Here is a 27,089-nt window from a genome sequence, read left to right on the forward strand (position 1 = left end):
GCTGTAAAGACTGCTGCTTTGTATTTCTTGCAGTGGAAAAGTCTGCGAGCCACTGTAGAGTGTAATGAAAAGATATTGTTCCTTCTCAACTGAACTCAAAATCTGGCTCATCAAATGTTATCTCTCTAAAACTACTTTGCAAGAGCTATGTTAACTTACTGCTGGACAATCTCGACCACAGATACCACATTCCCCTTGTCGAAATAGAATTTTATTGTAGGTACTGATTTGCCTCATTATTTACCCAAGATCTGGATACAGGTTTACTTTCGAATATATATTGCACCCTGCTAGGTGGGTTTCCTTTGAAAGGAAAAAGCTGAAAATAGTAAATTACAGGGCAAGATGAAAGAAGAATTCAAGCCAAACCAGACCCAGGATATCACCAATAATGGTAAGTCTTAATTCTATATTTTATCATTTAAAATCATGCATTCTAAAAAAAAATATATGCTTTGCAACTAGACAGCTGGAACCAAATTGGCAATTTTTTGTGTAGTTGTGGCGCCTTCACGCCCATGTTGGTTTTGCATATAGCCTGTCACTCGCCAGCAGCCTCACGAGAAGGTCAAGAGCTCAATAACAACTCCAAAGTCAGACGCACAAATTGGCCTTATCTGCACACGGGTTATGATTAGTGAAAATGTAGGTAAAAGGGGCTTCTGGAATAAGTGAGACACGAGGTGCTGTTTGTTTGCTTTCTGTCGTGAGATTCAGTAGATCCAACATACTTGTCTTGCATGCAAAGCATTCTTAAAGATTAAATGTTCTTAAACTGACAAGGGATTGAGATATGGGAGCACATTGCCTTTTATTTCCAATTTCAATGTACTTAGTTATTAATGAGTCCACGTGTAAACCATTCAGATTATGATCCATCTAATTTATTGAATTGACAAAATGTGACTTTCAGTAACAATTAGGTTTGTTTTTTATGGAAAAATCAAGAATAGATCTCAGTAATTACTTAACTATGTAAATTACAATGCAATGCATGTATTGTTCAAAAACCTATTTGAATGATTTGTTCAATGTCACTTAATTTCAAGTCAAGAATGTTTTACTGGCATGTATCCTGAAACGGACCAATGAAATTCTTGCTTGCAGCAGCACAACAGATATGTAAACATACTACTCTTTAAAACCCATAATAAATAACCAAATATGTTCTGTACTATCTATATATTACTAAAACTCTCATCTTGTTTCTAATTTTCTATATTTGTACGTACCTATATTTACGTAAAAACGGTACACAATAGCACTACAATTTTTGCTCCAACTTACTCACCATTGTCCTGTGATGTCACTTAAACATGTTTTGTTCACATTGATGGTATATTTTACAAGTTATTCACATTTTTAACTTTACAAAAACAAAATTTTTCTTCCCTCTTCCATCTGCACTGGCAGTTAGCAGCTATAACATCACAATGGGATATCATTTACGGGATCTCATTTACATTTTTTTTAAATCCTTTTTTTTTTTAAAACGTCCGATCTGCAGCGTTCTAGCCCACAATAACATCGCAATGGGATCTCATTTACATTTTAAAAAATGTTTTCAAAAACACAGCAGCTTCCACCTCACAATGATGTCAAGGGGGGTAGGGAGGGGAGAGGGGTTATGGAGGGAGGGAATGACTGAGGTTGGGGGAAAGGAGATGGAGAGAGAGGTGTGGGAGGTAGTGGTGGAGGGGAGGAGGAGAGGGGAAAGAAGAGTGAGGGTCAAGAGAAAGCGGAGACAGTGCTGGGGATGAGGGGGAATGGAGGAGGATGGGGGTAGGAAGTGGGGTGGCAAGGCGCTCTTGGGGAGGGTTGCCATGACTCGCGTCACAACAGGGATCTCTGGCATCACAACGGGAACACGTCAGCCACACCAGCGCAGTTGGGGGCTATGGGTGAGTGGTGGAATTTTGCGTTGGGGGAACTAGTTGCATTGGGAGAATGGGTTATTGGTGGAAACTAGTTGCGTTGGGGGAACGGGTGAGTGATGGAATATTACGTTGGCGTAACGGGGCTCAATGGGTCAGGGAGGGAGAGAGGGGTTATGGAGGAAGGGAGGGACTGAGGGTAGGGAGTGCCTGAGGGTAGGGGAAAGTAGAGTGAGGGAGAGGTGAGGGATGGAGTGGAGGAAGGGAGGGAGGAGGAGAGGGGAGAGAAGAGGGAGAGTGAAGAAGAGGGGAGGGAGTGTTGAGGGATGAGGTGAAATGAGCTGCACCTGCGCAGTTGGGGGCTATGGGTGAGTGGTGGAATATTGTGTTGGGGAATGGGTTGCGTTGGAATGGGTGAGTGGTGGAAATGGGTTACGTTTCGGGAACGGGTGAGTGGTGGAATATTGCATTGGGGGAACAGGGCCCAACGGGTCCCTGTTGGTCTTGTATATTACTAAAACTCTCATCTTGTTTCTATATTTGTGTGTACCTATATTTGCGCAAAAACGGTACACAATAGTGCTGCAATTTTTGCACCACCTTACTCACCATTGTCCTGTGATCTCAATTAAATAAGTTTTGTTCAGATTTATGGTATATTTTACAAGTTATTGACATTTAAAACTTTAAAAAATCACTTGCCCTGCCCGTCACCAGTTTTCCACTCCACAATGACATCACAAGTCAAATTTCACTACACCAATTGGTATATGTGATAATAAATGTCCTTTGTATACTTGTTGTTTGTTTGTACAATGGGACCTCATTACATATTGTCTGCCCCTCAGCAGTGTTCCACCCCACAATGACATCACAATGGGACCTCATTTACAAAAACTCAATTTTACAAAACAGGTGACGAGTGGGGGAGCAAGGAGGGAGGACGTCACTGACGGTAGGGGAAAAGAGAGGGAGGGAGAGGTGATGGAGGGGAGGTGGAGAGGGGAAAGAAGAGGGAGGGTGAAGAGTAGGGAAGGGAGTGCTGGAGAATGGGCAATGGAGGAGGATAGGGGTAGGAAGGGAGATGGCGAGGTAATGGAGAGGGGGGGGAAGCGAGAGGAGGGGACAGAGGGGCTGAGTGGAAGAAGCAGAGGAGGGTGGGTGGGAGTGGGGAGATGGAGGGAAATAGGGGAATGGAGAGGGAGAGTGAGATGCGTTCACATTCATCTTATATTTTACAAGTTATTGCCACGTCAGCGCCGTGGGTCAGTGGTGGAATATTGCGTTGGGTACCAGGCCTCCTGTGTGACAGGGACCCAATGGGACCCACTTGGTCTAGTATATATTAAAAATTCAACAGGCAAATAAATAGACAATAATAGAGCAAAAATAATGTCTCGTTCTTCCTCTTCCTAAGTCCACAATTAATTCCCTGGTCTCACTGACTTGAGAGTCAGGTTGTTGTTCTGGCACCATTTGATCAGTCAATCGATCTCCCTCCTATAATCCGACTCATTGCCATCCATAATTCGTCCAACAATGGTGGTGTTATGTAAACTTGAAGATGGAGTTTGAACTGTGTCCGACTACACAGTCGTGACTATAGATTGAATAGAGCAGGGGGCTGAGCAGGTTGTGGTCTATTGATGAGGAAGTGAAGCATCCAGTTACAGAGGGACGTGCAGGGACCCAGTTCCATGAGCTGGGTAATCACCTTTTTTTTTAAAAAAAATAATTTTTAATCAAAAATATTTATTCAAATCTTAAAATAGTATTGACAATTCAATAAAACAAAACACCACCATAATACAAGACGAACAAATATGCTAAGCAACTGCTAAACAATTATATTGCAATCCTTGTCAAGGATACATTCAACCCCCCTCGGTGCCCAGCGGTCCCGGAACTCCCTCAGGGTGCCCGTAGACAGGGCGTATTCCCTTTCCATCCGCACCCGGGCACGGACGTATCCCCGGAAAAGGGGCAGGCAGCCGGCTCGGGTAGAGCCCTCCAACGTCTGGTGCCTTGACTCACGGATGGCCAGCTTGGCCAGGCCCAGGAGCAACCCAACCAGGACATCTTCAGCCCTGCCCTCTACCCTACGCACAGGGTGTCCAAAGATGAGGATGTTGGGTGAAAAATGCAGCCAGAAGGCAAGGAGCAGCCCCTTTAGGTATTGAAACAGTGGCTGCAGCCTCACGCACTCCATGTACACGTGGTACACAGACTCTTCCAGCCCGCAACATTGGCAGGCGGCTGGCGAGTCTGTGAACCGCGAGAGAAACAGGTTGCAGGGAACACCTCGATGCAGTACCCTCCACCCCAGGTCCCCAATGGGTAATCACCTTGGAGGGGATGATATTATTGAACGCCAAGCTGTAGTCTATGAACAACAGCCTGATGTATTATGTTTTTATTGTCCTAGTGTTCCAGTGCAGATTGGAAACCCAATGAGATCGCATCCTCTGTTGATCTTTTTTGGCAGAAGGCAAATTGTAATGGGCCCAGGTTCTTGTTGAGGAAGGAGTTGATGTGCACCATAACCAACCTCTCAAAGTACTTCATCACCACGGACTTTAATGTCACCGGTTGGTAGTCAGTGAGGCACATCACCTTACTCTTCTTGGGCACCTGTATTATTGATGCCCTAGTAAAGCAGGTGGGAACCTCAGACCTCAGACCTCAGTAATGCGAGGTTGAGGATGTCCACAAAAACTCAAGCCAGTTGGTATGCACAGATTAAAAAAAAAAAATACGACCAGGTATATCATCAGGTCTAGATGCTTTTTTCAGGGTTCCCCTCCTGAAAGATCTCCGATGTCGACCGCTGTGACTGAGATTGTAATACCATCGAGGGCTATGGGGGCCCAGGAAGGCACATCAGTGCTCCCCCTATCAAAGCATGCATAGAATGCATTGAGATCATCAGGGAGTGATGCTTCGCTATCGCTTGAGCTGCTTTCTGCTTTCACCTTCTAGGAAGTGATGGCATACTAGCCCTGCCATAGCTGCCTAACACCTGCCTCGCTGAGAGCGATAGTCCTTTTAGCCTTTTAGATGGCCTTATCAAGGTCATATCTGGACTTCTTGCATAGCCGCCAATCTTGAATGTCCGAGAACTGGTCCTTAGAAGAATGCAGATCTCCTGGTTCATCCAAGGCTATTGGTTGGGTAACACTCCATGGTTTTCAGGGGAACACACTCCTCCACACATTTTCTTATTAAATCAGTAACAACTGTGGCATATTCATACATGTCCATTGCTGAGTCCTTGAACATTGCCTAGTCTACCAACTCCAAGCTGTCCCGTAGTCACTCCTCTGCCTCCCCTGAACAGCTCAGTGCAGTTCTCACCACTGAGGGCGTGCACTTCAGTCGCTGCCTATATGCAGGAAGCAGATGTTCAGCCAAGTGGTTGGATTTCGTAAAGTGAGGGTGAGGGATTGAGGGATAGGCATCCTTGATGATAGTATAATAGTGATCAAGGGTATTTGCTCCTCTGGTGCTGCAGGACAAATGCTGGTGGTAGTTAGGGAGTGTTTTCTTCAGGTTGGCTTTGTTGAAATCCCTGGCTATGATGGTAAAGGCTTCGGGGAACGCTGACTGGTGTTTGTTGACCATGGTGTGCAGCTCCTCCAGTGCAAGATGGACATCTGTTTGGGGTGGGATGCAGACCACAGTCATGATGATGGAGGTGAATTCCCTCAGGAGGTAGAAGAGATGACACTTCACCTCCAGGTGTGGGGAGCAAGAGTTGGACAAGACCACTGCTACATCTGAGCACCACAAGGAGTTTACTATGAGGCCGAAACCACCACCTCTCCTTTTTCCTGATGCCTCAATTCTGTCCCTGCGATGGATGGATAAATCTTCAGGCTGGATAGCTGAGTCTGGTGTGCTGGGTGTGAGCCATGTCTGAAACAGAGCATCTCCCTCTGATTAAACAGCCTTGTTCTTAAATGCTCCACCTTATTTTCCATTGACTATGCATTAGCCAATAGAATGGTAGGGGGGGAGGGGGGGAAAATCACAGTCCCCTGTACTTCTGGCCGATTTGCCATCCTGCCCGTTCCAGACATAATGGAGGCCTCCATGGTCTTTCCTGGCACTGTACTCAATGTACCTGTGATTCACCGTGAGATTGGGAATTCCCCTGCAGTTGGCAGTTCTGTTGCCCTTGGTATATCTCAACAGTGCTACCCCATTTAAATGGACAAGCAGCTTGTTAGTTACAACACTGGCATCTTGCAAACATCCAGAAGTTATACGTTGTGCGCTGTAAGTATAAAATACATCGCGGGGCTTGCTTTCACAGAGGCCCAGGGAGCCATTGGTGCGAGGGGAGGAGTACCTGCGCTGTAAGTACACCAAAATCGCAACGTTCCAGAGAAGGAGTCTGCCTTCAGGTTAAGGATTCTGGGAGCTAAGTGTACTGAATTTATTAGTAAAGTTTAAAGGATAAAGTTTTGTGTTTTTTAATATTTAATATAGTTAATTTGGGATTAAGATATGTCAGTGGAGATTGGCCCCGTGGTTAGCTCAGCCTGCAACATGTGGGAGATCAGGGATATGGTCGGTGTCCCTGGTGACTACGTTTGCAGGAAGTGTGTACAGCTGCAGCTCCTGGCAGACCGCATTGAACGATTGGAACTGCGGCTGGATTCATACTGGAGCATCCACGATGCTGAGAATGTCGTGAATAGCACGTACAGTGAGTTGGTCATACCGCAGGTAAAAGGTAAGAGGACAGAAAGGGAACGGGTGGCCAATAGCCAGCAAAGCAGTAGGCAGGTAGTGCAGGAGTCCCCTGCGGTCATCTCCCTCCTAAACAGGTATACCATTTTGGATACTGTTGAGGGAGATGGCTCATCAGGGGAATGCAGCAGCAGCCAAGTTCATGGCACCATGGGTGGCTCTGCGGCACATGAGGGGGGGAAAAAGAGTGCAAGGGCAATAGTAATAGGGATTCAATTGTCAGGGGAATAGATAGGCGTTTCTGCGGCCGCAAACGAGACTCCAGGATGGTATGTTGCCTCCCTGGTGCAAGGGTCAGGGATGTCACTGAACGGCTGCAGAACATTCTGGAGGGGGAGGGTGAACAGCCAGTTGTCGTGGTACACATTGGCACCAACGATATAGGTAAAAAAAGGGATGAGGTCCTACAAGATGAATTTAGGGAGCTAGGAGATAAACTTAAAAGTAGGACCTCAAAGGTAATAATCTCTGGATTACTACCAGTACCACGGGCCAGTCAGAGTAGAAATAGGAGGATATTGCAGATGAATACGTGGCTTGAAAAATGGTGTAAGGGGGAGGGATTCAAATTTTTAGGGCATTGGAACCAGTTCTGGGGGAGGTGGGACCAGTACAAACAGGATGGTCTGCACCTGGGCTGGAAGGGAACCAATGTCCTTGGGGGAGTGTTTGCTAGTGCTGTCCACTATATATTAATGATCTGGATGAGGGAATTGAAGGCAATATCTCCAAGTTTGCGGATGACACTAAGCTGGGGGGCAGTGTTAGCTGTGAGGAGGATGCTAGGAGACTGCAAGGTGACTTGGATAGGCTGGGTGAGTGGGCAAATGTTTGGCAGATGCAGTATAATGTGGATAAATGTGAGGTTATCCATTTTGGTGGCAAAAACAGGAAAGCAGACTATTATCTAAATGGTGGCCGATTAGGAAAAGGGGAGATGCAGCGAGACCTGGGTGCCATGGTACATCAGTCATTGAAAGTAGGCATGCAGGTGCAGCAGGCTGTGAAGAAAGCGAATGGTATGTTAGCTTTCATAGCAAAAGGATTTGAGTATAGGAGCAGGGAGGTTCTACTGCAGTTGTACAGGGTCTTGGTGAGACCACACCTGGAGTATTGCGTACAGTTTTGGTCTCCAAATCTGAGGAAGGACATTATTGCCATAGAGGGAGTGCAGAGAAGGTTCACCAGACTGATCCTGGGATGTCAGGACTGTCTTATGAAGAAAGACTGGATAGACTTGGTTTATACTCTCTAGAATTTAGGAGATTGAGAGGGGATCTTATAGAAACTTACAAAATTCTTAAGGGGTTGGACAGGCTAGATGCAGGAAGATTGTTCCCGATGTTGGGGAAGTCCAGGACAAGGGGTCACAGCTTAAGGATAAGGGGGAAATCCTTTAAAACCGAGATGAGAAAAACTTTTTTCACACAGAGAGTGGTGAATCTCTGGAACTCTCTGCCACAGAGGGTAGTTGAGGCCAGTTAATTGGCTATATTTAAGAGGGAGTTAGATGTGGCCCTTGTGGCTAAGGGGATCAGAGGGTATGGAGAGAAGGCAGGTACGGGATACTGAGTTGGATGATCAGCCATGATCATATTGAATGGCGGTGCAGGCTCGAAGGGCCGAATGGCCTACTCCTGCACCTAATTTCTATGTTTCTATGTTTCTATACCCTCATTCAAAAATGTGCAGCCAATATACTTTACAAACATAATCACTATAGTAGATACAAATTCCATGCCAGCTCTTTGTAGAGCTATCAATTCAATCGCTTTCCCCTGTCTTTCTCACATAGCACTTAAAGGTATTTTTGCTGAAATACCATTCAATTTCTTTTTGAAAGCCTGGAAAGATTCTGTATCCATTAGCCTTACAGATAGTATGCTGCAGATCTCTGCCTAATTAAATATTTCCCCATAAATCCTCTCCATCTATTACTGCCACATTAAACCCATGTCTCCTGTCTTTAAACTAAATTACTAATATCAATAAAGGACTTTGCATTTAACCACTGAGGTGGGAAACTTAAAAAGAGCATCAACCAAAGCAAAATTAATTGGCTTAACAGGACCATGTTTTACACTTACTATCAACCCACTGACTCCCTCAGCTAAACACAATATGCAGGAGGTACTCAACAGGTCAGGCAATGCCTGTGGAAGGAACAGGCGGACAATGTTTTGGATTGGAAGAAGGGTCCTAACCTGAAACATCACATGTCCATTCCCTCCACCGATGCTGCCTGACCCACTGAGTTCCTCCAGCACTTGGTGTTTAGCTTAAGATTCCAGCATCTGCAGTTCCTTATGACTCCCACAGCTACATAGATTATAACTCTCTCCCCCCTCCCCCTCCCAGTTTCTTGTAAGGTTGACAACACTTTCCCCTAATTTCTCTGTCTCTGCCCCATCTTCTCTCAAGAGAACTTTGGATCTGTCTTCACTAAGTAAGACACAAACAATCTCCCAGATGTACTGGAGGACAGAGGATCTAAGGGGGTAGAGGAACTGAAAGAAATGTTCATTAGGCAAGAAATAGTATTGGGTAGGCTAATGGGACTGAAGGTTGATAAATCCCCTGGGCCTGATGGTCTGCATCCCAGGGTCCTCGGGGAGGTGGCTCGAGAAATAATGGACGCATTGGTGATAATTTTCCAATGTTCAATAGATTCAGGATCAGTTCCTGCGGATTGGAGGATAGCTAATGTTATCCCACTTTTCAAGAAAGGAGTGAGAGAGAAAACGGGAAATTACAGACCAGTTAGCCTGACCGGTGGTGGGAAAGATGCTGGAGTCAATTATTAAAGAGGTAATAATGGGGCATTTGGATAGCAGTAAAAGGATTAGTCCAAGTCAACGTGGATTTATGAAAGGGAAATCATGCTTGACTAATCTTCTGGAATTTTTTGAGGATGTGACAAGTAAAATGGATGAAGAGGTGCCAGTGGATGTAGTGTATCTAGACTTTCAGAAAGCCTTTGATAAGGTCCCGCACTAAAATCAGAGCACATAGTATTGGGGGTAGGGTGTTGATATGGATAGAAAATTGGTTGGCAGACCGGAAGCAAAGAGTAGGAGTGAATGGGTCCTTTTCAGAATGGCGGGCAGTGACGAGTGGGGTGCCGCAAGGCTCGGTGTTGGGGCCGCAACTGTTAACCATATATATTAATGATTTGGAAGAGGGAATTAGGAGCAACAGAAGCAATTTTGCGGATGACACAAAGCTGGGTGGCAGTGTGAACTGTGATGTTGGGAGGTTGCAGGGTGACCTGGACAAGTTGAGTGAGTGGGCAGATGCGTGGCAGATGCAGTATAATAAAGATAAATGTGAGGTTATCCACTTTGGCGGCAAAAACAAGGGGGCAGATTATTATCTCAATGGGTTTGGGTTAGGTAAGGGCGAGGTACAGCGAGATCTGGGTGTCCTTGTACACCGGTCACTGAAAGTTGGTGTGCAGGTACAGCAGGCAGTGAAGAAAGCTAATGGAATGTTGGCCTTCATAACAAGAGGATTTCAGTATAGGAGTAAAGAGGTTCTTCTGCAGTTGTATAGGGCTCTGGTGAGACCACATCTGGAGTATTGTGTACCGTTTTGGTCTCCTAATTTGAGGAAGGACATCCTTGTGATTGAGGCAGTGCAGCGTAGGTTCACGAGATTGATCCCTGGGATGGCGGGACTGTCATATGAGGAAAGATTGAAAAGGCTAGGCTTGTATTCAATGGAGTTTAGGATGAGGGGGTTCTTATAGACACATATAAAATTATAAAATGACTGGACAAGCTAGATGCAGGAAAAATGTTCCCAATGTTGGGCGAGTCCAGAACCAGGGGCCACAGTCTTAGAATAAAGAGGAGGTCATTTAAGACTGAAGTGAGAAAAAAACGTTTTCACCCAAAGAGTTGTGAATTTATGGAATTCGCTGCCACAGAGGGCAGTGGAGGCCAAATCACTGGATGGATTTAAGAGAGAGTTAGATAGAGCTCTAGGGGCTAGTGGAGTCAAGGGATATGGGGAGAAGGCAGACACGGGATATTGATTGGGGACGATCAGCCATGATCACAATGAATGGTGGTGCTGGCTCGGAGGGCCGAATGGCCTCCTCCTATTTTCTATTTTCTATGACATCTGAAATGTGTTCCTTTTTTAGGAAATATGGCTTCACTTTTACTGTCGTTGATGGACTACATCTGCTCTCATCTCAATTCCCTCCAGATAGAATAGAGACAGTCTCTCTCATCCTCACCTTTAACCCTACTTGCCTCCACAGCCAGCAGTTCATCTGTTGTCATTTCGAACAGGTGCAACAAGATCCAGCCGCATCTTTCCCTCCCCATCCTTCTCCACCATTTGCAGGGATCACTCCCTCTGCAACTCTCTGGTCCATTCATCCATCCGCATCCAGTCTTCCCCAACCCCTGACACTTCCCTCTGCAAGTGCAGCATCTCCTCCTCTCTCACCAGCATCCAGGGAGCTAAATATTCTTCCCAAGCACGGCAAATGCAAAGTTACAAAGGTTCAATGTGCACCTTCTCCAAACCTCATCCTCTGCTTTAGGTGCCCCTAAAGTGGCCTGCTGTAAGCATAATGCGAGACCACGGGCAGACGGGGCGATCATCCTGCAGAGCACCTGCTCTCTGTTTACACTGCCCCCCCCCCCCCCGAGCTCCCTGCGCTTGACATTACAATACTCTTTGCCATTCCCATACTATCCTTTTTTTTAAAATATTTTTATCAGAAGCAATGTACAGTAGTATAAACCGCGGCATATGACAAAATACATTTAATGTACATCTTCCATTTTAAATTTAACAAGGAAGAAATAGAACAAGAGAGAAAGAGAGAGAGTGAAAGAAATAGTGAATGTGTAAACCCCTAGACTACCAGATAGTGCCGTCCAGGAGTGAATGAGTAAAAGCCTATAGAAGAATAAGAAGACAAAAACCAAAAATAATAAAGAAAAAGAAAAAAGGGACCTTTACGTGTTGATATACCTGCTTCATTTCTCACCACACCCATCACCCTGTCCGTGAATCGGTTTACTTCCAGAGTTGTGTTGCACCATACTATACTTGTAATGAATCAATGAAAGGAGACCACATCTTTAAAAATTGCTCTGATTTTCCTGCTAAGACGAGTCTCATATCTTCAAGATGTAGCGTCTCAGACATGCTTGTGATCCACATTTTAAGCCTCGGGGTGGATGCATTTTTCCAAAATTTAAGTATACGTTTTTTTGCCATTATCAGGCCGTAATTGAGGAAATGTCTTAAAAATATTGAAAGCTCAGAGCAGGCACCTGTTGTTCCAAAAATAATCAATTCTGTATGGGGGTCCAGTTTTGTTTTTAATAATTTTGAGAAGATTTCAAAGATTTCTTTCCCAAATTTATGGAGTTTTATGCAAGAGGCGAAGGAGTGTGTTATAGTTGCTTCTTGAGATAAACATTTGTCGCAGATGGGAGATACATTTGGGAAAAATTTTGAGTAATATAGTCTGTGTAGTATTTGAAATTAGATTAGAATATGTCTTACATTAATCGAACAATTATGTACATATAGAAGATATTTTTCCCATCTGTCTTTGGGAATTTTTAAGCTTAATTCCTGTTCCCACTCTCTTCTAATTACAACTGATGATGGAATTTCTATATTTAGAATGATATTGTACAAGTATGATATTAAATTATTTGACTTCATTTCTATTCATACCTTCATCTAATATATCTGGCAACAGAGTTTGATATTCGTGGATATATGTTTTCAAATAATCTCGAATTTGAAGATATCTAAAATATTGATTACCTCAGACTGTATTTTGATTGTAATTTCTGAAATGATAAAAGGTTTCCCATTTCGTACAAATAACCAACCTTTTTAATTCCTAGCCTTTCCCAATGAATAAACGTTTTATCTATAATAGATAGTTTGAAAGACGGATTATTAGCTATTGGAGAAAGAAGAGATAGATTTCTTAGTTTAAGAGTAAATTTTACTTGCTCCAAATTCGTAAAGTGCTATGAATAATTGGGTTTTTCTTGTATATTGTATTCTACAACTTTATTGGGGAGAGAAGGATCGCGCCTATGTTAAAAGGTGAACAATCCTCTCTCTCCATTACTAACCAATCTACCTGTTGACATGAATTGTCCAGCCAGTGAATTACATTTTTAATATTTACCGCCCAGTAATAGTACAAGAAGTTGGGGAGCGCCAGTCCACCGATTTCATTGGGTTTACATAAATGTCGTCTATGAATTCTGTGTGATTTATAATCCCAAATAAAATTTGTAATGTGGGAATCAAGTTTAAAAAAAAAATTTAAGGTAGATATATCGGTATTGATTGAAATAAGTAGAGAATTTGTGGGCGAAAAATCATTTTTATGGCATTTATTCTGCCTATTAGGGACATCGGAAGTGTTTTCCAGAATTGAGTCAGAGCGTTTAATTTAGTAACTAAAGGCAGGAAGTTTTCCGACACTATCCTGTCCATCCTCAGCCTTCACCACTGCCAGGGTGATACCAAATGCAAACTAAAGAAACAACACCTCCTATTCCACCTGGGTAGTCTACAATCGAATGGTATGAACTTTGAATTTAAATCATTTAGCTACCTGTAACTCTCCCTGCCAAGGTGTTCCCCCTCTGCCTTCTGATCCATCTCTGGACACTTACTTGCTTGGAGAAGTTTGCACTGGGAAGCCCATCAAAGTTAAATGCCTGCTAATCATCAAATTAGAATTCTGAACATATTTGATGACGTTTCTCATTGTTGGTTTCTTATACAGAAAATAAAATTAACACCAGATATTTTAAGAAATTAACTTTCCCACAGGTTTCTCCAAAGTTGGCTATGACAATCCTGGATACCAAAAAGATGAGAAAACAGAAAAGATTCACCACAAAAAAAGAAAGTAAGAAATTGTCTTACAATTAAGTAATTAAGGACTTTTATTAATAGCCCCTGTAAAATTAATATATATATGTTTTAATTTGTGTTTTTCTACAGAGGAAAGGAAAACAAGGCAATTGGCTATTTTGAACTGGTTTGTTTCTTTTATTCTACCTTTCCTTTACAATATGGAATGAAAAGTAAATTCTGCTTGCCATACTCTGAGATAGGCCAGAGCACTATAGCAATTATTTTATGAGTTGCATTTTAATATTGTGGACAGACTGCCTCTATTGCTTCAATATAGGCAGCTGTTCAGTGCGGAACTGTTTCGGTTGGGCTATACATTTTGCAGGGTTAAACATTGTGCTTATTAGGCTTCAGAGAATTGAATTAAATCTACTAGCTTACATGGTTAAATAGGTTGAAAGTGGAAATAAAAAGTAATGAATCAATGTTTGCTGTTAATATAAAGTTGCAAGGGGAGTTAACTGTGAGGAAAATGCAAAGGTGCTGCAATTTTCAAGTAAATGGTACAAAAAAACTGGCAGCAGAAGGAATGGAAGGAATATGAAATTATCACTGATTGGAAGAACAGAGAAAAACTAATTTTATAAAATGTCGTAGACAACAAGCAATTTGAATATCCTTGTACTTATTACAAAAGTCAATATGCAGTTGCACAAAGTATTTTGAAAAGAGAATGGTATATTATTCTACACTGACAGGTGGTTGGTTTAAAAGAGTTGAGAGATTAAATCTAATGCCCACCGTGAACAGTGGATGGGACTACATGGCTTGCCATACATGCATATACACTACACTGTGAATTATACCAGGCCACATTTAAATAATTGAGAAATGTCCTGTGTTTTTGAGTCACAGAGTGATACAGTGTGGAAACAGGCCCTTTGACCCAATTTGCCCACACCAGCCAACATGTCCCAGCTGCACTAGTCCCACCTGCCTGCATTTGGGCCATATCCCTCCAAACCTGACCTGTCCATGTATCTGTCTGCTTCTTAAAAGTTGAGATAGTCCCAGCCTCAGCTACCTCCTCTGGCAGCTTGTTCCATACACCCACCACCCTTTATATGAAAAAGTTACGTCTCAGATTCCTATTAAATATTTCCCATTCACTTTAAACCTATTGTATGTCCACTGGTCCTTGATTCACCTACTCTGGGCAAGAGACTCTGTGCATCGAGCCGATCTATTCCTCTCCTGATTTTATACACCTCTATAAGATCACCCCTCACCCCTCGTCCCAAATAAGAGATTAGTATGCAAACTTAAAGCACACGGTATTGGGGGTTCAGTATTGATATGGATAGAGAACTGGCTGGCTGGCAGACAGGAAGCAAAGAGTAGAAGTAAACGGGTCCTTTTCAGAACGGCAGGCAGTGACTAATGGGGTACCGCAAGGCTCAGTGCTGGGACCCCAGCTATTTACAATATATATTAATGATTTGGACGAGGGAATTGAATGTAACATCTCCAAGTTTGCGGATGACACAAAGCTGGGGGGCAGTGTTAGCTTTGAGGAGGATGCTAGGAGGCTGCAGGGTTACTTGGATAGGTTGGGTGAGTGGGCAAATGCATGGCAGATGCAGTATAATGTGGATAAATGTGAGGTTATCCACTTTGGTGGCAAGAACAGGAAAGTAGACTTTTATCTGAATGGCGGCCGATTAGGAAATGGGGAGATGCAACGAGACCTGGGTATCATGGTACACCAGTCATTGAAAGTAGGCATGCAGGTGCAGCAGGCAGTGAAGAAAGCAAATGGTATGTTAGCATTCATAGCAAAAGGATTTGAGTATAGGAGCAGGGAGGTTCTACTGCAGTTGTACAGGGCATTGGTGAGACCACACCTGGAGTATTGCGTACAGTTTTGGTCTCCTAATCTGAGGAAAGACATTCTTGCCATAGAGGGAGTACAGAGAAGGTTCACCAGACTAATTCCTGGGATGGCAGGATTTTCATATGAAGAAAGACTGGATAGACTCAGCTTGTACTCGCTGGAATTTAGAAGATTAAGGGGGGATCTTATAGAAACTTACAAAATTCTTAAGGGGTTGGACAGGCTAGATGCAAGAAGATTGTTCCCGATGTTGGGGAAGTCCAGAACAAGGGGTCACAGTTTAAGGATAAGGGGGAAGTCTTTTGGGACTGAGATGAGAAGAAAAAAAATTCACAGAGTGGTGAATCTGTGGAATTCTCTGCCACATAATCTTTAGATTCTGGAGTAGTTCCTGAGGATTGGAGGGTAGCTAATGTAACCCCACTTTTTAAAAATGGAGGGAAGAGAAAACAGGGAATTACAGACCAGTTAGTCTAACATCGGTAGTGGGGAAACTGCTAGTCAGTTATTAAAGATGTGATAGCAGCACATTTGGAAAGTGGTGAAATCATTGGACAAAGTCAGCATGGATTTATGAAAGGTAAATCATGTCTGACAAATCTTATAGAATTTATCGAGGATGTTACTAGTTGAGTGGATAAGGGAGAACCAGTGGATGTGTTATATCTGGACTTTTAGAAGGCTTTCGACAGGATCCCACATAAGAGATTAGTATGCAAACTTAAAACACACGGTATTGGGGTTCAGTATTGATGTGAATAAAGAACTGGCTCGCAAACAGGAAGCAAAGAGTAGGAGTAAACGGGTCCTTTTCAGAATGGCAGGGAGTGACTAGTGGGGTACCGCAAGGCTCAGTGCTGGGACCCCAGCTATTTACAATATATATTAATGATTTGGACGAGGAAATTGAATGCAACATCTCCAAGTTTGCGGATGACACGAAGCTGGGGGGCAGTGTTAGCTGTGAGGAGGATGCTAGGAGGCTGCAAGGTGACTTGGATAGGATGGGTGAGTGGGCAAATGCATGGCAGATGCAGTATAATGTGGATAAATGTGAGGTTATCCACTTTGGTGTCAAAAACAGGAAAGTAGACTATTATCTAAATGGTGGCCGATTAGGAAAAGGGGAGATTCAACGAGACCTGGGTGTCATGGTACACCAGTCATTGAAAGTAGGCATGCAGGTGCAGCAGGCAGTGAAGAAAGTGAATGGTATGTTAGCATTCATAGCAAAAGGATTTGAGTATAAGAGCAGGGAGGTTCTATTGCAGTTGTACAGGGTCTTAATGAGACCACAACTGGAGTATTGCGTACAGTTTTGGTCTCCTAATCTGAGGAAAGACATTCTGGCCATTCTGGAGGGAGTACAGAGAAGGTTCACCAGAATGATTCCTGGGATGTCAGGACTTTCATATGAAGAAAGACTGGATAGACTCGGTTTGTACTCGCTAGAATTTAGAAGATTGAGGGGGGATCTTATAGAAACTTACAAAATTCTTAAGGGGTTGGACAGGCTAGATGCAGGAACATTGTTCCCGATGTTGGGGAAATCCAGAACAAGGGGTCACAGTTTAAGGATAAGGGGGAAATCTTTTAGGACCGAGATGAGGAAAACTTTTTTCACACAGAGAGTGGTGAATCTCTGGAATTCTCTCCCGCAGAAGGTAGTTGAGGCCAGTTCATTGGCTATATTTAAGAGGGAGTTAGATGTGGCCCTTGTGGCTAAAGGGATCAGTGGGTATGGAGAGAAGGCAGGTACAGGATACTGAGTTGGATGATCAGCCATGATCATATTGAATCGCGGTGCAGGCTCGAAGGGCCGAATAGCCTACTCCTGCACCTATTTTCTATGTTTCTATGTAATTGAGGCCAGTTCATTGGCTATATTTAAGAGGGAGTTAGATGTGGCCCTTGTAGCTAAAGCGATCGGGGGTATAGAGAGAAGGCAGGTACAGGATACTGAGTTGGATGATCAGCCAAGATCATATTGAATGGCGGTGCAGGCTCGAAGGGCCGAATGACCTACTCCTGCACCTATTTTCTATGTTTCTATGTTTCTATCCTCCTGCACTCTGGGTGATAGAGCCCCAGCCTACTCAACCTCTCCTTAAAGCTCAGACATTCTAGTCATGGCAACATCCTCGTAAATCTTTTCTATAGCTTTTCCAGCTTGACAACATCTTTCCCATTACATGGTGCCCCAAACTGAACACAATACTCTAAATGCGGTCTCACCAATGTCCTATACAACTGCAACATGAAAGTTATATATGAAACAGTTGTTGGTCAGTGAAAACTGGAGGGAGGGCAGGGGTACAGATATGTAATATGAGAGAAATTTAGTGACAGGAAAGGGAAAGGCTCCAAAACGTTTACACTCAGAATGAGATGATTAAATTTGAGGCCCAGAGAAAATCTAGTTAATTGACTGCAGAAATGGAAGACAAATGAAACTTGCGTGAATTAGAATTGTGCCATTGAAATTTTGAATAAATTAAAGTTATTGGAGGTTTAAGTCTTTGACATTGGTCAGGAAAATGTTGGAATAATCAAGCGAAAGTGATAATAACATGGACGGAGACTTCAGCAACAGAATTTAGCTACAATTTTGATTTAGATTTGTGAACTAAGAAGGTTGATGAGGGCAGGACTGTAGACATGGTCTATATGGACTTCTGCAAGACCTTTGATAAGGTTCTGCATGGTAAGCTGTTCAGGGAGATGAGATCATATGGTGTCCCGGGAGAACTAGCTAACTAGATATACAACTGACTTCATGGTAGGAAGCAGTTGGTGATGGTGGACTGCAGGACCATGACTAATGGTGTGCCTCAGGGATTAAGGCAGGGCCCATTGTTGGTTGTCATCTATATCATCTAAATTTGGTGTTGCAATTTTTCAACCATTTGGATAGAAAATATTTTAATGAGTAAGAGAGTTAATTTTATGATTAACATGCAGGTGCAATGAATTTTTCAAAAAAATTTAGTTACATCAACTGACAAAAGATATTTTCATTTATAGTTTCGTTTTGCTGATAGATTCGACATCCTAATGATAATAATTGGAATCCTTTGTGCAATAGCGCATGGGATCTCTCTGGAGCTCATGATCATTGTCTTCGGACAGCTGACTGACGATTTTGTCCTGAGTGGAACACCCCCGAATATCTCTAGTGAAGGTACTGAACTGTATTGTGATATAATTTAAATTAAAGTATAAATTCAGTTGACAATTTATGACCTGAAGATAATCAAACTGTTGGGAGTAGAAACATGGATCTGCAGACTCTGGTTTACACAAAAGGACACAAAGTGCTGGAGAACATGGATAGGTGACGTTTTGGGTCAGGATCCTTCTTCAAACTGATTGTAAGGGAGAATTAAAGAACGCTGGAAGGGTGGAGAGGCAGAACAAGCATTCCTTTTCACAGAAACTACCCGATCTGCTGAGTGTTTCCAGCATTTTATGTTTTTATTTCTGAACTAGACTGTGGGACCCTTTGGGTCTCTGTCACACGGGAGGCCTGATACCCCAGCACAACCCATTCCCCAATGCAATATTCCACCACTCACCTGTTCCCCCAATGCAACACATCCCCCAACGCAATATTGCACCACTCACACATAGTCCCCAACTGCGCAGGCACGGCACATTTCCCCTTAACCCTCAGCACTCCCTCCCCCTCCTCTTCGCTCTTTCTCTTCTTCCCCTCTCCTCCTCCCCTCCCGCAATCCCTCCCACAATCCCTCCCTCCCTCTACTTTCCCCTACCCTCAGTCGCTCCCTCTCTCTCTGTGTGTGTGTGTGTGTGTGTGTGTGTGTGTGTGTGTGTGTGTGTGTGTGTGTGTGTGTGTGTGTGTGTGTGTGTGTGTGTGTGTGTGTGTGTGTGTGTGTGTGTGTGTGTGTGTGTGTGTGTGTGTGTGTGTGTGTGTGTGTGTGTGTGTGTGTGTGTGTGTGTGTGTGTGTCCCGACTCTCCCTCCCTCTCCAGCTCATCTGTCGCTCAGCCCGTCCCTGCCCACCCGCACGTTGCTGCCGCTCGGCCCGTCCCCACCCTGCCTGCACCACAAGTTTCGATGAGCTGGTGGAAAAGATCTCTGAGGGTGAGTTACTGCAATGACGGTGGCGGAGGAGATGGACCCGGCGGGAAGGGTCGATGGGACCACCATTGCCGCAGAGGGCGGGCAGGGGAGAGGGGTGAGTGATGAGGGAGAGGGAGAGTGACCAGGGTCTCCACTGAACCTCCCTCCCCCCCGCGGCTGCCAACAGTGGTGGGGGAGACGATAGACAAGTTACTGTGAGGAGGGGAGAGAGGATTTGTGAGTGAGGAGGGACAGGCCGCCACTGGTGGGGCAGGAAGTGGCATCGCCATCCCAGGCATGGCTTGACTGAGAGGAGCATAGACCAATCTACGTAGTGCTGGCTGAAGGAATCTGCGCACGCGAGGTTTTTAAGACTTTTAATCCTCGATAACTTTTACAACATACCATCGATCAGAATGAAACTTGTTGCACTCGCAGCACAGAAGAACGGTGAGTAACCTGGCAAAAAAATCATAGCGCTATTGCGCACCGTTTTTGCGCAAATAGAAAAAAAACGCAAACCAGAAGAGCACAAGATCAGAGTTTTAGTTATATACTAGACCTGTTCCCCCAACGTGCGGTTGTGGGGAGGGAGGCGGCATGCAGCGTCACACACACTAACTGCCCCCCCGCACTCACGCTAATTACCCCCCTTGATATTATATTAATATTATTAATTTGCTCCTTTTACCCCATAACCACCCTATCTACTGACGCATAGCCCCCAACTTGCAGTCACATCTAGAGAGAGAGTGGGGGGGGGGGGGTAGAGAGTGAGGGCAGAGAGAGAAGGGGCAGAGACAGAGAGAGAGAGAGACACAGAGAGAGGGGCAAGAGGGATAGGGGGGTGGAGAGGAGGAGAAGAGGGAGGGTAGGTGAGGGGGGAAAGGTGGGGGAGGAGGGGAGGAGAGAGAGAGGGTGAGAGTGAGGGGAAGAGAGAGGGGGTGCTGAGAGGGGGGTGAGGGGGAGAGGTGGGGAGCAGGGAGAGGGAGGGAGGAGGGAGGGTGGAGGGAAGAGGATAGGGGGTGTGGAGGGGAGGGGGGGATGGTGGGGGAGGGGAGGAGGGGAGAGAGAGGGGGGGAGAGAGGGGTGAGAGGGGGGTGAGAGGGGGGTGAGAGGGTGTGCTGAGAGGGGGTGAGGTGAGGGGAGGGGGAGAGGTGGGGAGCAGGGAGGGGGAGGGAGGGTGGAGGGAAGGGGTTAGGGGTGTGTGGAGGGGAGGGGAGTTTAGGGGAGGGATCGTGGGGGAGAGGATGGAGGGGAGGAGGGGAGAAAAAGAGGGTAGAGAGAGAGAGAGGGGGGGAGGGGGAGAGGAGAGGGGGGGAGAGGAGAGGGGGGAGAGGGGGAGAGAGGAGAGGGGGGAGAGGTGGGAGCACGGGGGGCGGGGAGACGAGAGGAGGAGGGGGAGCAGGAGAGGGGGGGAGAGGAGGAGAGTGGGGGAGGGGAGAGAGGACGAGGGGGGGAGAGAGCTGAGAGGGGAGAGAGGATGAGGGTGAGAGAGGTAGAGGGGGAGAGAGGAGAGGGGGCGAGAGAGGAGAGGGGGGAGAGAGGAGAGGGGGGAGAGGGGAGAGGAGAGGGGGAGAGGAGAGAGGGGGGGAGAGGAGAGGGGGGGAGAGGAGAGAGGGGGGAGGAGAGGAGAGAGGGGGGGAGAGGAGAGAGGGGGGGGAGAGAGAGAGGGGGGAGAGAGAGAGGGGGGGAGAGGAGAGGGGGGGAGAGAGGAGGGGAGGGGAGAGGAGAGAGGGGAGGGGGAGAGGAGAGAGAGGAGGGAGGGAGAGAGAGGAGAGGGGGGGGGGAGAGGAGAGAGGGCGGGAGAGGAGAGAGGGGGGGAGAGGAGAGAGGGGGGAGAGGAGAGGGGGGAGAGGAGGGGAGAAGAGAGGAGGGGGGAGGAGAGAGGGGGAGAAGAGGAGAGGGGGAGAAGAGGAGAGGGGGAGAAGAGGAGAGGGGGAGAAGAGGAGAGGGGGGAAGGGAGAGTGGGGGAGGGAGGAGTGGGACGAGCCCCGGGGGGGAAGGAGAGGGGGGAGAGGGAGGACGGGGAGAGGGAGAGGATGATGGGGGGCAAGTATGACGTAGAGGGGGAGAGAGAAGAGGGGGGAGAAGAGAGGAGAGGGGGTGACGAGAGTTAGAGGAGGGGAGAGGAGTGAGAGGGGGGGGAGAGGAGATGGAGGGAGAGAGGATGAGCGGGAGAGAGGAGAGCGGGGGAGAGAGGAGAGGGGAGAGAGGAGAGGAGGGAGGAGAGCGGAGAGGGGTGAGGAGAGGGAGTGGAAAGGAGAGAGAGGAGAGAGTGCGGCGGCGTTAGAGAGAGAGGGAGAGAGAGAGGGGATAGAGAGAGAGGGGATAGAGAGAGGGGAGAGAGAGAGGGGAGAGAGAGAGGAGGGCGGAGAGAAGGGCGGGAGAAGGAGTGAGAGAGAGGAGGGGGGAGAGAGGAGGGGGGAGAGAGGAGGGGGGAGAGAGGAGAGGGGGGGAGAGAGGATAGGGGGAGAGAAGAGAGGGGGGGGGCGAGAGGAGAGGGGGGGAGAGAGGAGAGGGGAGGAGAGAGGAGAGGAGGGGGAGAGAGGAGAGGGGGGGAGAGAGGAGGGGAGAGTGAGAGAGAAAAGGAGAGGGATAGGGAGAGAGAGAGGTGGGAGAGAGAGGGGAGGGGATGGGGAGAGAGAGAGAGAGAGAGAGAGTGCCTTTTTACTTCAACCCAAACCCAAACAACCATTTGCAGGCAGTGCTTTTTTACTTCAAACTAACCATATATTCATTTTCAAACCACATTAAGGGTACTCACAGTGATGTAGACATTTGTTCAGTGTCATTCAGAGCTCAGAGTGACAGAGGCTAATTGACAGAGCTCCATCTTGCAGAGAGTAATTGAAAGAGACTAATTGAGGCACACAACTTCCTGGTTTTATAGTCCCTCCCCCTCCCTCCAGCAGGGGCAGCAGAGAGAATGGTGAATTTTGTAAGAACATTAATATATCTGTCATTTTTCATCGGCGGGAAAATTCCTTGGCACACATGCGGCGGAGGGGAGCTCTGAGCGAGGTGGCCAAACATGACGGCCATAGGTGGTGGCGTTCTCTCGGAAATCGCAGCACAGACGGCCAAAAGCGCTCAAGAACAGAGATTTAGTAATATTGATATAGATGTTTTCTGATCTGTATGGTATATTGCCATTCAAATGGATGCATTTGTGTTAATCAAATATTAATTTAAATATTCCATTAGCCTTAACGACATTCATCAACAGTTCAACAGAAACATGCTTTCAAGTACCTGGATTGGATTTAGAGGCTGAAATGACACGGTAAAAGTTTTATTGAACTTTAAAATTAAACCATGTAATTGATTGTATTTGCAGATCAGCCAGTTTCCACATTATTAATGCAAACTTCTATTATCACAGAAATGCATACTATTTCGTGGCAATTGGATTTGCAGTCTTAGTTTTAGGATCAACACATATCACAATGTTTTCACTTTCTGGCCAAAGACAAACTGCACGAATACAACAAAAGTACTTCCATGCAATTCTTCATCAAGAGATGGCATGGTTTGATGCACACCAAATAGGTGAACTAAATACAAGGTTGACAAAGTAAGTAAAGCTTTAAAATCTTTAAATTATTTAAATATGTTTTAAATGCTTTAATATAATATTAAATTGCAATAAATATATATATGGGTTAGAACTGCTTTGAATCTGCCTAAGATATTTAATCACTCATCTGCTTATTTATCAAAGCTTTAATTGTCGCTGCCCAAGATTAATTTGATGTCCAGATCCTTTTCTGCTTTACCATTATCTATGTCTACATCATTCATGATTGTTTCTTAGGTACTCCTATTAATTCCTCTGTTTCCTAACAGAGACATGCACAATAACTTGTATGTGTTTCAAGGTTTTCTCTAAACCCACTTTCATGTACAGATATAAGGTGGGCGAGCTTTTCAATGTCAGAATGTAAGTTGTAAATCCATTTATTGGAGTTTGTTGAAACCATATGAAAGGTGTGACAACTTTTGCATGCAGTCTCCAAATATCTTAATAGTTTATAAAAGAATACAATAAAGATTTAATCAGTTACATAATTAGTTATTGTAGGAGACAAATACTTGTTGGAATACAACCATTGATGAAAATGAATTTAAATTCCCTATTCATATAAGTAAAGTGACACTGTTCACCATAAAATAATCATTGATGAGAGAGCATAATACTATTATTTTTATATTTACAGTGATATTAAAATCGTCAAAGAAGGACTTTCGGACAAACTCAGCATATTCATCCAACTCACCACCACTTTTTTAACAGGAATTATAATTGGATTTATCCATGGATGGAAACTTACTTTGGTCATATTGGCAATTTCTCCTTTCCTTGTCATCTCAGTAGCTGCATGGACAAAGGTATCAGCACAACACATCTTTTAAAGAATGCCCATACATGAGGAAGTGGGTAGACACAAAATGCTGGAGTAACTCAGCGTGACAGGCAGCATCTCTGGAGAGAAGGAATGTGTGACATTTCGGGTCGAGACCCTTCTTCAGATGTCACCCATTCCTTCTCTCCAGAGATGCTGCTTGTCCCGCTGAGTTACTCCAACATTTTGTGTTTACCTTTGATTTAAACCAGCATCAAGATTCTTTCCTACACATGAGGAAGTAGGATTCAATATGCATTGAGTATCATAACGATATGATATTGTTGGAATAGATAAGGAGGCAATTGTAGTGTGTATTCTCATAGGTAAAGTAATGAAAAATGCATTATCTTTGATAACTGTAATAAGGTTAAATGAGTTCATTTAAATCAAATCAAACAAAATACTCCATAAAGTGATTTTATTATTGATATCGCTATACTAATTCTGCTGATCAGGTATTGTTGTACCAATCCTGCTGATCAAAAGTGCATCTGTGCAGCAAAAATATTATTATCAGGTCAGAAACTGAGATATAAGAAGATAATTAAACAACTTTGCAAATACAGAAGTTAGGGAGGGTAAGAACAAATATATTGACAATTACTTTGTTTATTACTTTGAAGACTATTAAATTAAAAATATATGATTTTAACACAGGGAGGAGGGGAGGCAGGTGGTGATGAGGGAGAATCACAGGTGGTGATGAGGGAGAATCGCAGGTGGTGGAGGGGTTTGTTGAAGTTGGTCCATTTGGATGCAGGCCAGCAAGGTACATCATGAAGGTTGGTGAGGCTGTTTGCTGGAACTGTCGTAAATATGAGGTCTAAACCTAGAAGAAGAGGTAGGCCAAACAGTCTCCACCATTTCCTCCCCATCCATATTATCTCCATAACACCCAGCAGATTGCGGTTTAAGATTATCTCCTTATGACCATAACGCATAAAAACTGAATTAGGCCATTTGGCCCATCGAGTCTACTCAATTCGACCATGGCTGGTCTATTTTTCCCTCTCAACACCATTTTCCGACCTTCTCCTCATAACCTTTGATTCCCTTACTAATCAAGAACCTATCAAACTTTGCTTTATAAATACCCAATGTTTTGGTCTTCACAGCTGTCTGTGGCAATGAATTCCACAGGTTCAGCACCCTTCTGTTCAGTCTTGTTGCCAAGGCACAAGGGATTCAAATGTCAATGGGAAAATTGTGCTTGAAGATCTTTCCCAACATCTTTAGTCTGAGTCATGAGCAAGACTGAGAAATTCTGGGTTCCCTTCCCTCAAAGGAGAGATCTGATAGGTAACTTTCTGGAAGGCACATAAACTTCTTAAAACATTATAAAACAAAAAGAAAACATAATTTAAAATTATTAAACTGGAGCGATAATCAGGGCAAAATTTCAAATGGCAAAATGAAACTTGAGGATTGATAAAAGGAAATGTTTTATCACGAAAAAGCCTGAGATGTGCAGAATGGACAATAAAATAAAAGCAGCTGTCCATTTCTTTGCCCCAGCCAAATCATATGAAGCAATAATCTGATTGAATGCAGAGACTATAGGCTCTCTCATCACATAATTAATACAAGTGAGCTAAATCCTTCTTTATGAATAATTTGTTTGTTTATGTAATTTGGTTTACCCAGTTCAATCTGTGATTAAATTGATGCTGTTTATTTTCACCATTTAATCTCATTTTAAATAGATTTTAACATCACTGACCAAAGCAGAATTGAAAGCCTATGCCAAGGCAGGTGCTGTGAGTGAAGAAGTTCTCATGGCAATCAGGACTGTCTTTGCATTCAATGGACAACAGAAAGCTTTAGCAAAGTAAGTTTCATTCCACAACTTTGCTGAAGGTTACACACCATAAAGTTTAATAGTCAAAATACTCAGTGCCAATCAGTTGCTGCTTGATTATTGGTCACCACAGCTGTCTTCAATCAATCAATCTATAGTCCCTGCTCTTGGCAGGAAGTAATGAATGAGCAAAAGGAAGTGATTTGAAAAAAGTCAGTGCAATAATAGTTAGTTTTAGTTTAGTTTATAATGTAGATGAAAGCTAGGTCTGCATGCAATCCAGTCAAATCATATTATACATGAGTACAATAGATCCTACTCCGGGAACAACACGCATAGAGTAACCACATTCCCACACGATCTTGCAACTTCCAAGTCTCTGAAAAGTCCAATCTTGCTTCAATTTCTTATTTTCTCACTTAAAAGCCAGGTGTCCTTGGGGTACTGGATTGATAAAGTTGGGGTCAAATATACTTCCGAATTGGAATGGATGAGATATGATTAAAGAGGCAATGATCTCAGAGAATGCAAATAGAATATTCTCTGGGAGATGAAACATGGAACATGAGTATGAATTGTTTGCATAATAAATTAGATGCATCATATGTTGTGAGCTGAAAAAATGTTAGAAATCCCAAACTAACATCACCAAAGTCTATTGACTATCAATTTTAAGTGGTGGGATGGGAATAGGTTAGGTCAAGGGATCTATTAGCTCTAATTAGAACTATGTGCCACACCTCTACTTTGGCTGAATCCCACAATTAACATTCCAAACAATTGAACAGTTCAGACCCACTGATTTCCTCCAGCAGGTTGTTTATTGTTTCAGATCTCACCAGCTGCAGTCAGTCGCTTGTATCTCAATTTTATTGAATCCGTCTAGAATCTTGTATATCCAAGCCATAAGCACTCTTCGCATCAGTTTTTCTGATCCCTTCTACCGCTTTCAAGCATCAATTTTATTTTCACTGATCCTCCTCTGTAACTTGGTGTTACTTCTCTAATCCTCCTTACCCCTTTGAGGTTTTCAGCCATTCTGATCTCCCTCAACTCTTCAGTTGAATTGTTCTAATCTCCTTGCACTGTTGATTTCTCAAATTTTAACCACCTAGTTTTTTTCTGCTCATCCCAATCAATAAATCCCAGCTCTTATCTCCCCTCCAATATAATCTCTTTCCAATTAATTTCACTCCCACTCCTGATAACAAAATCCATTCATTATCCAAGCATTTCCAATTCCATATCCTCTAACCCTTGCAATCAGTTTTCGCTATTCCTAATCTCTCTTAATACTTCTGGAATGCCCCGCAACTCTTCCAATCCACTCATCTCTCCCACCTCCTCACAATCCTAACAATTTATCACCAACTCTTCCAATCCATCAACTGTTCTTCTCCTGATCTTTTTCACCTT

General features: G+C 44.2%; 1 protein-coding gene and 1 long non-coding RNA gene across 2 annotated transcripts in view; both read left to right on the forward strand.

Moving 5' to 3' along the window:
• The first annotated feature begins 214 nt into the window (after nt 1-214).
• Nucleotides 215-13,498, forward strand: LOC116984247. Its single transcript, XR_004414945.1, has 2 exons — nt 215-394; nt 13,464-13,498. It is a non-coding gene; the product is annotated as an uncharacterized LOC116984247 (long non-coding RNA).
• Nucleotides 13,499-25,605: 12,107 nt separating this feature from the next.
• Nucleotides 25,606-27,089, forward strand: part of abcb5 (ATP binding cassette subfamily B member 5) — a 55,434-nt gene continuing 53,950 nt past the window's right edge. The window contains exon 1 of the mRNA XM_033039367.1: nt 25,606-25,703. Within this exon, the coding sequence (XP_032895258.1) occupies nt 25,651-25,703 (53 nt within the window). The 5' untranslated portion in view covers nt 25,606-25,650. The remainder of the gene's footprint in view (nt 25,704-27,089) is intronic.

This window comes from Amblyraja radiata, chromosome 2 (genome assembly GCF_010909765.2).
Source record: "Amblyraja radiata isolate CabotCenter1 chromosome 2, sAmbRad1.1.pri, whole genome shotgun sequence".
Lineage (NCBI taxonomy): Eukaryota > Metazoa > Chordata > Chondrichthyes > Rajiformes > Rajidae > Amblyraja > Amblyraja radiata.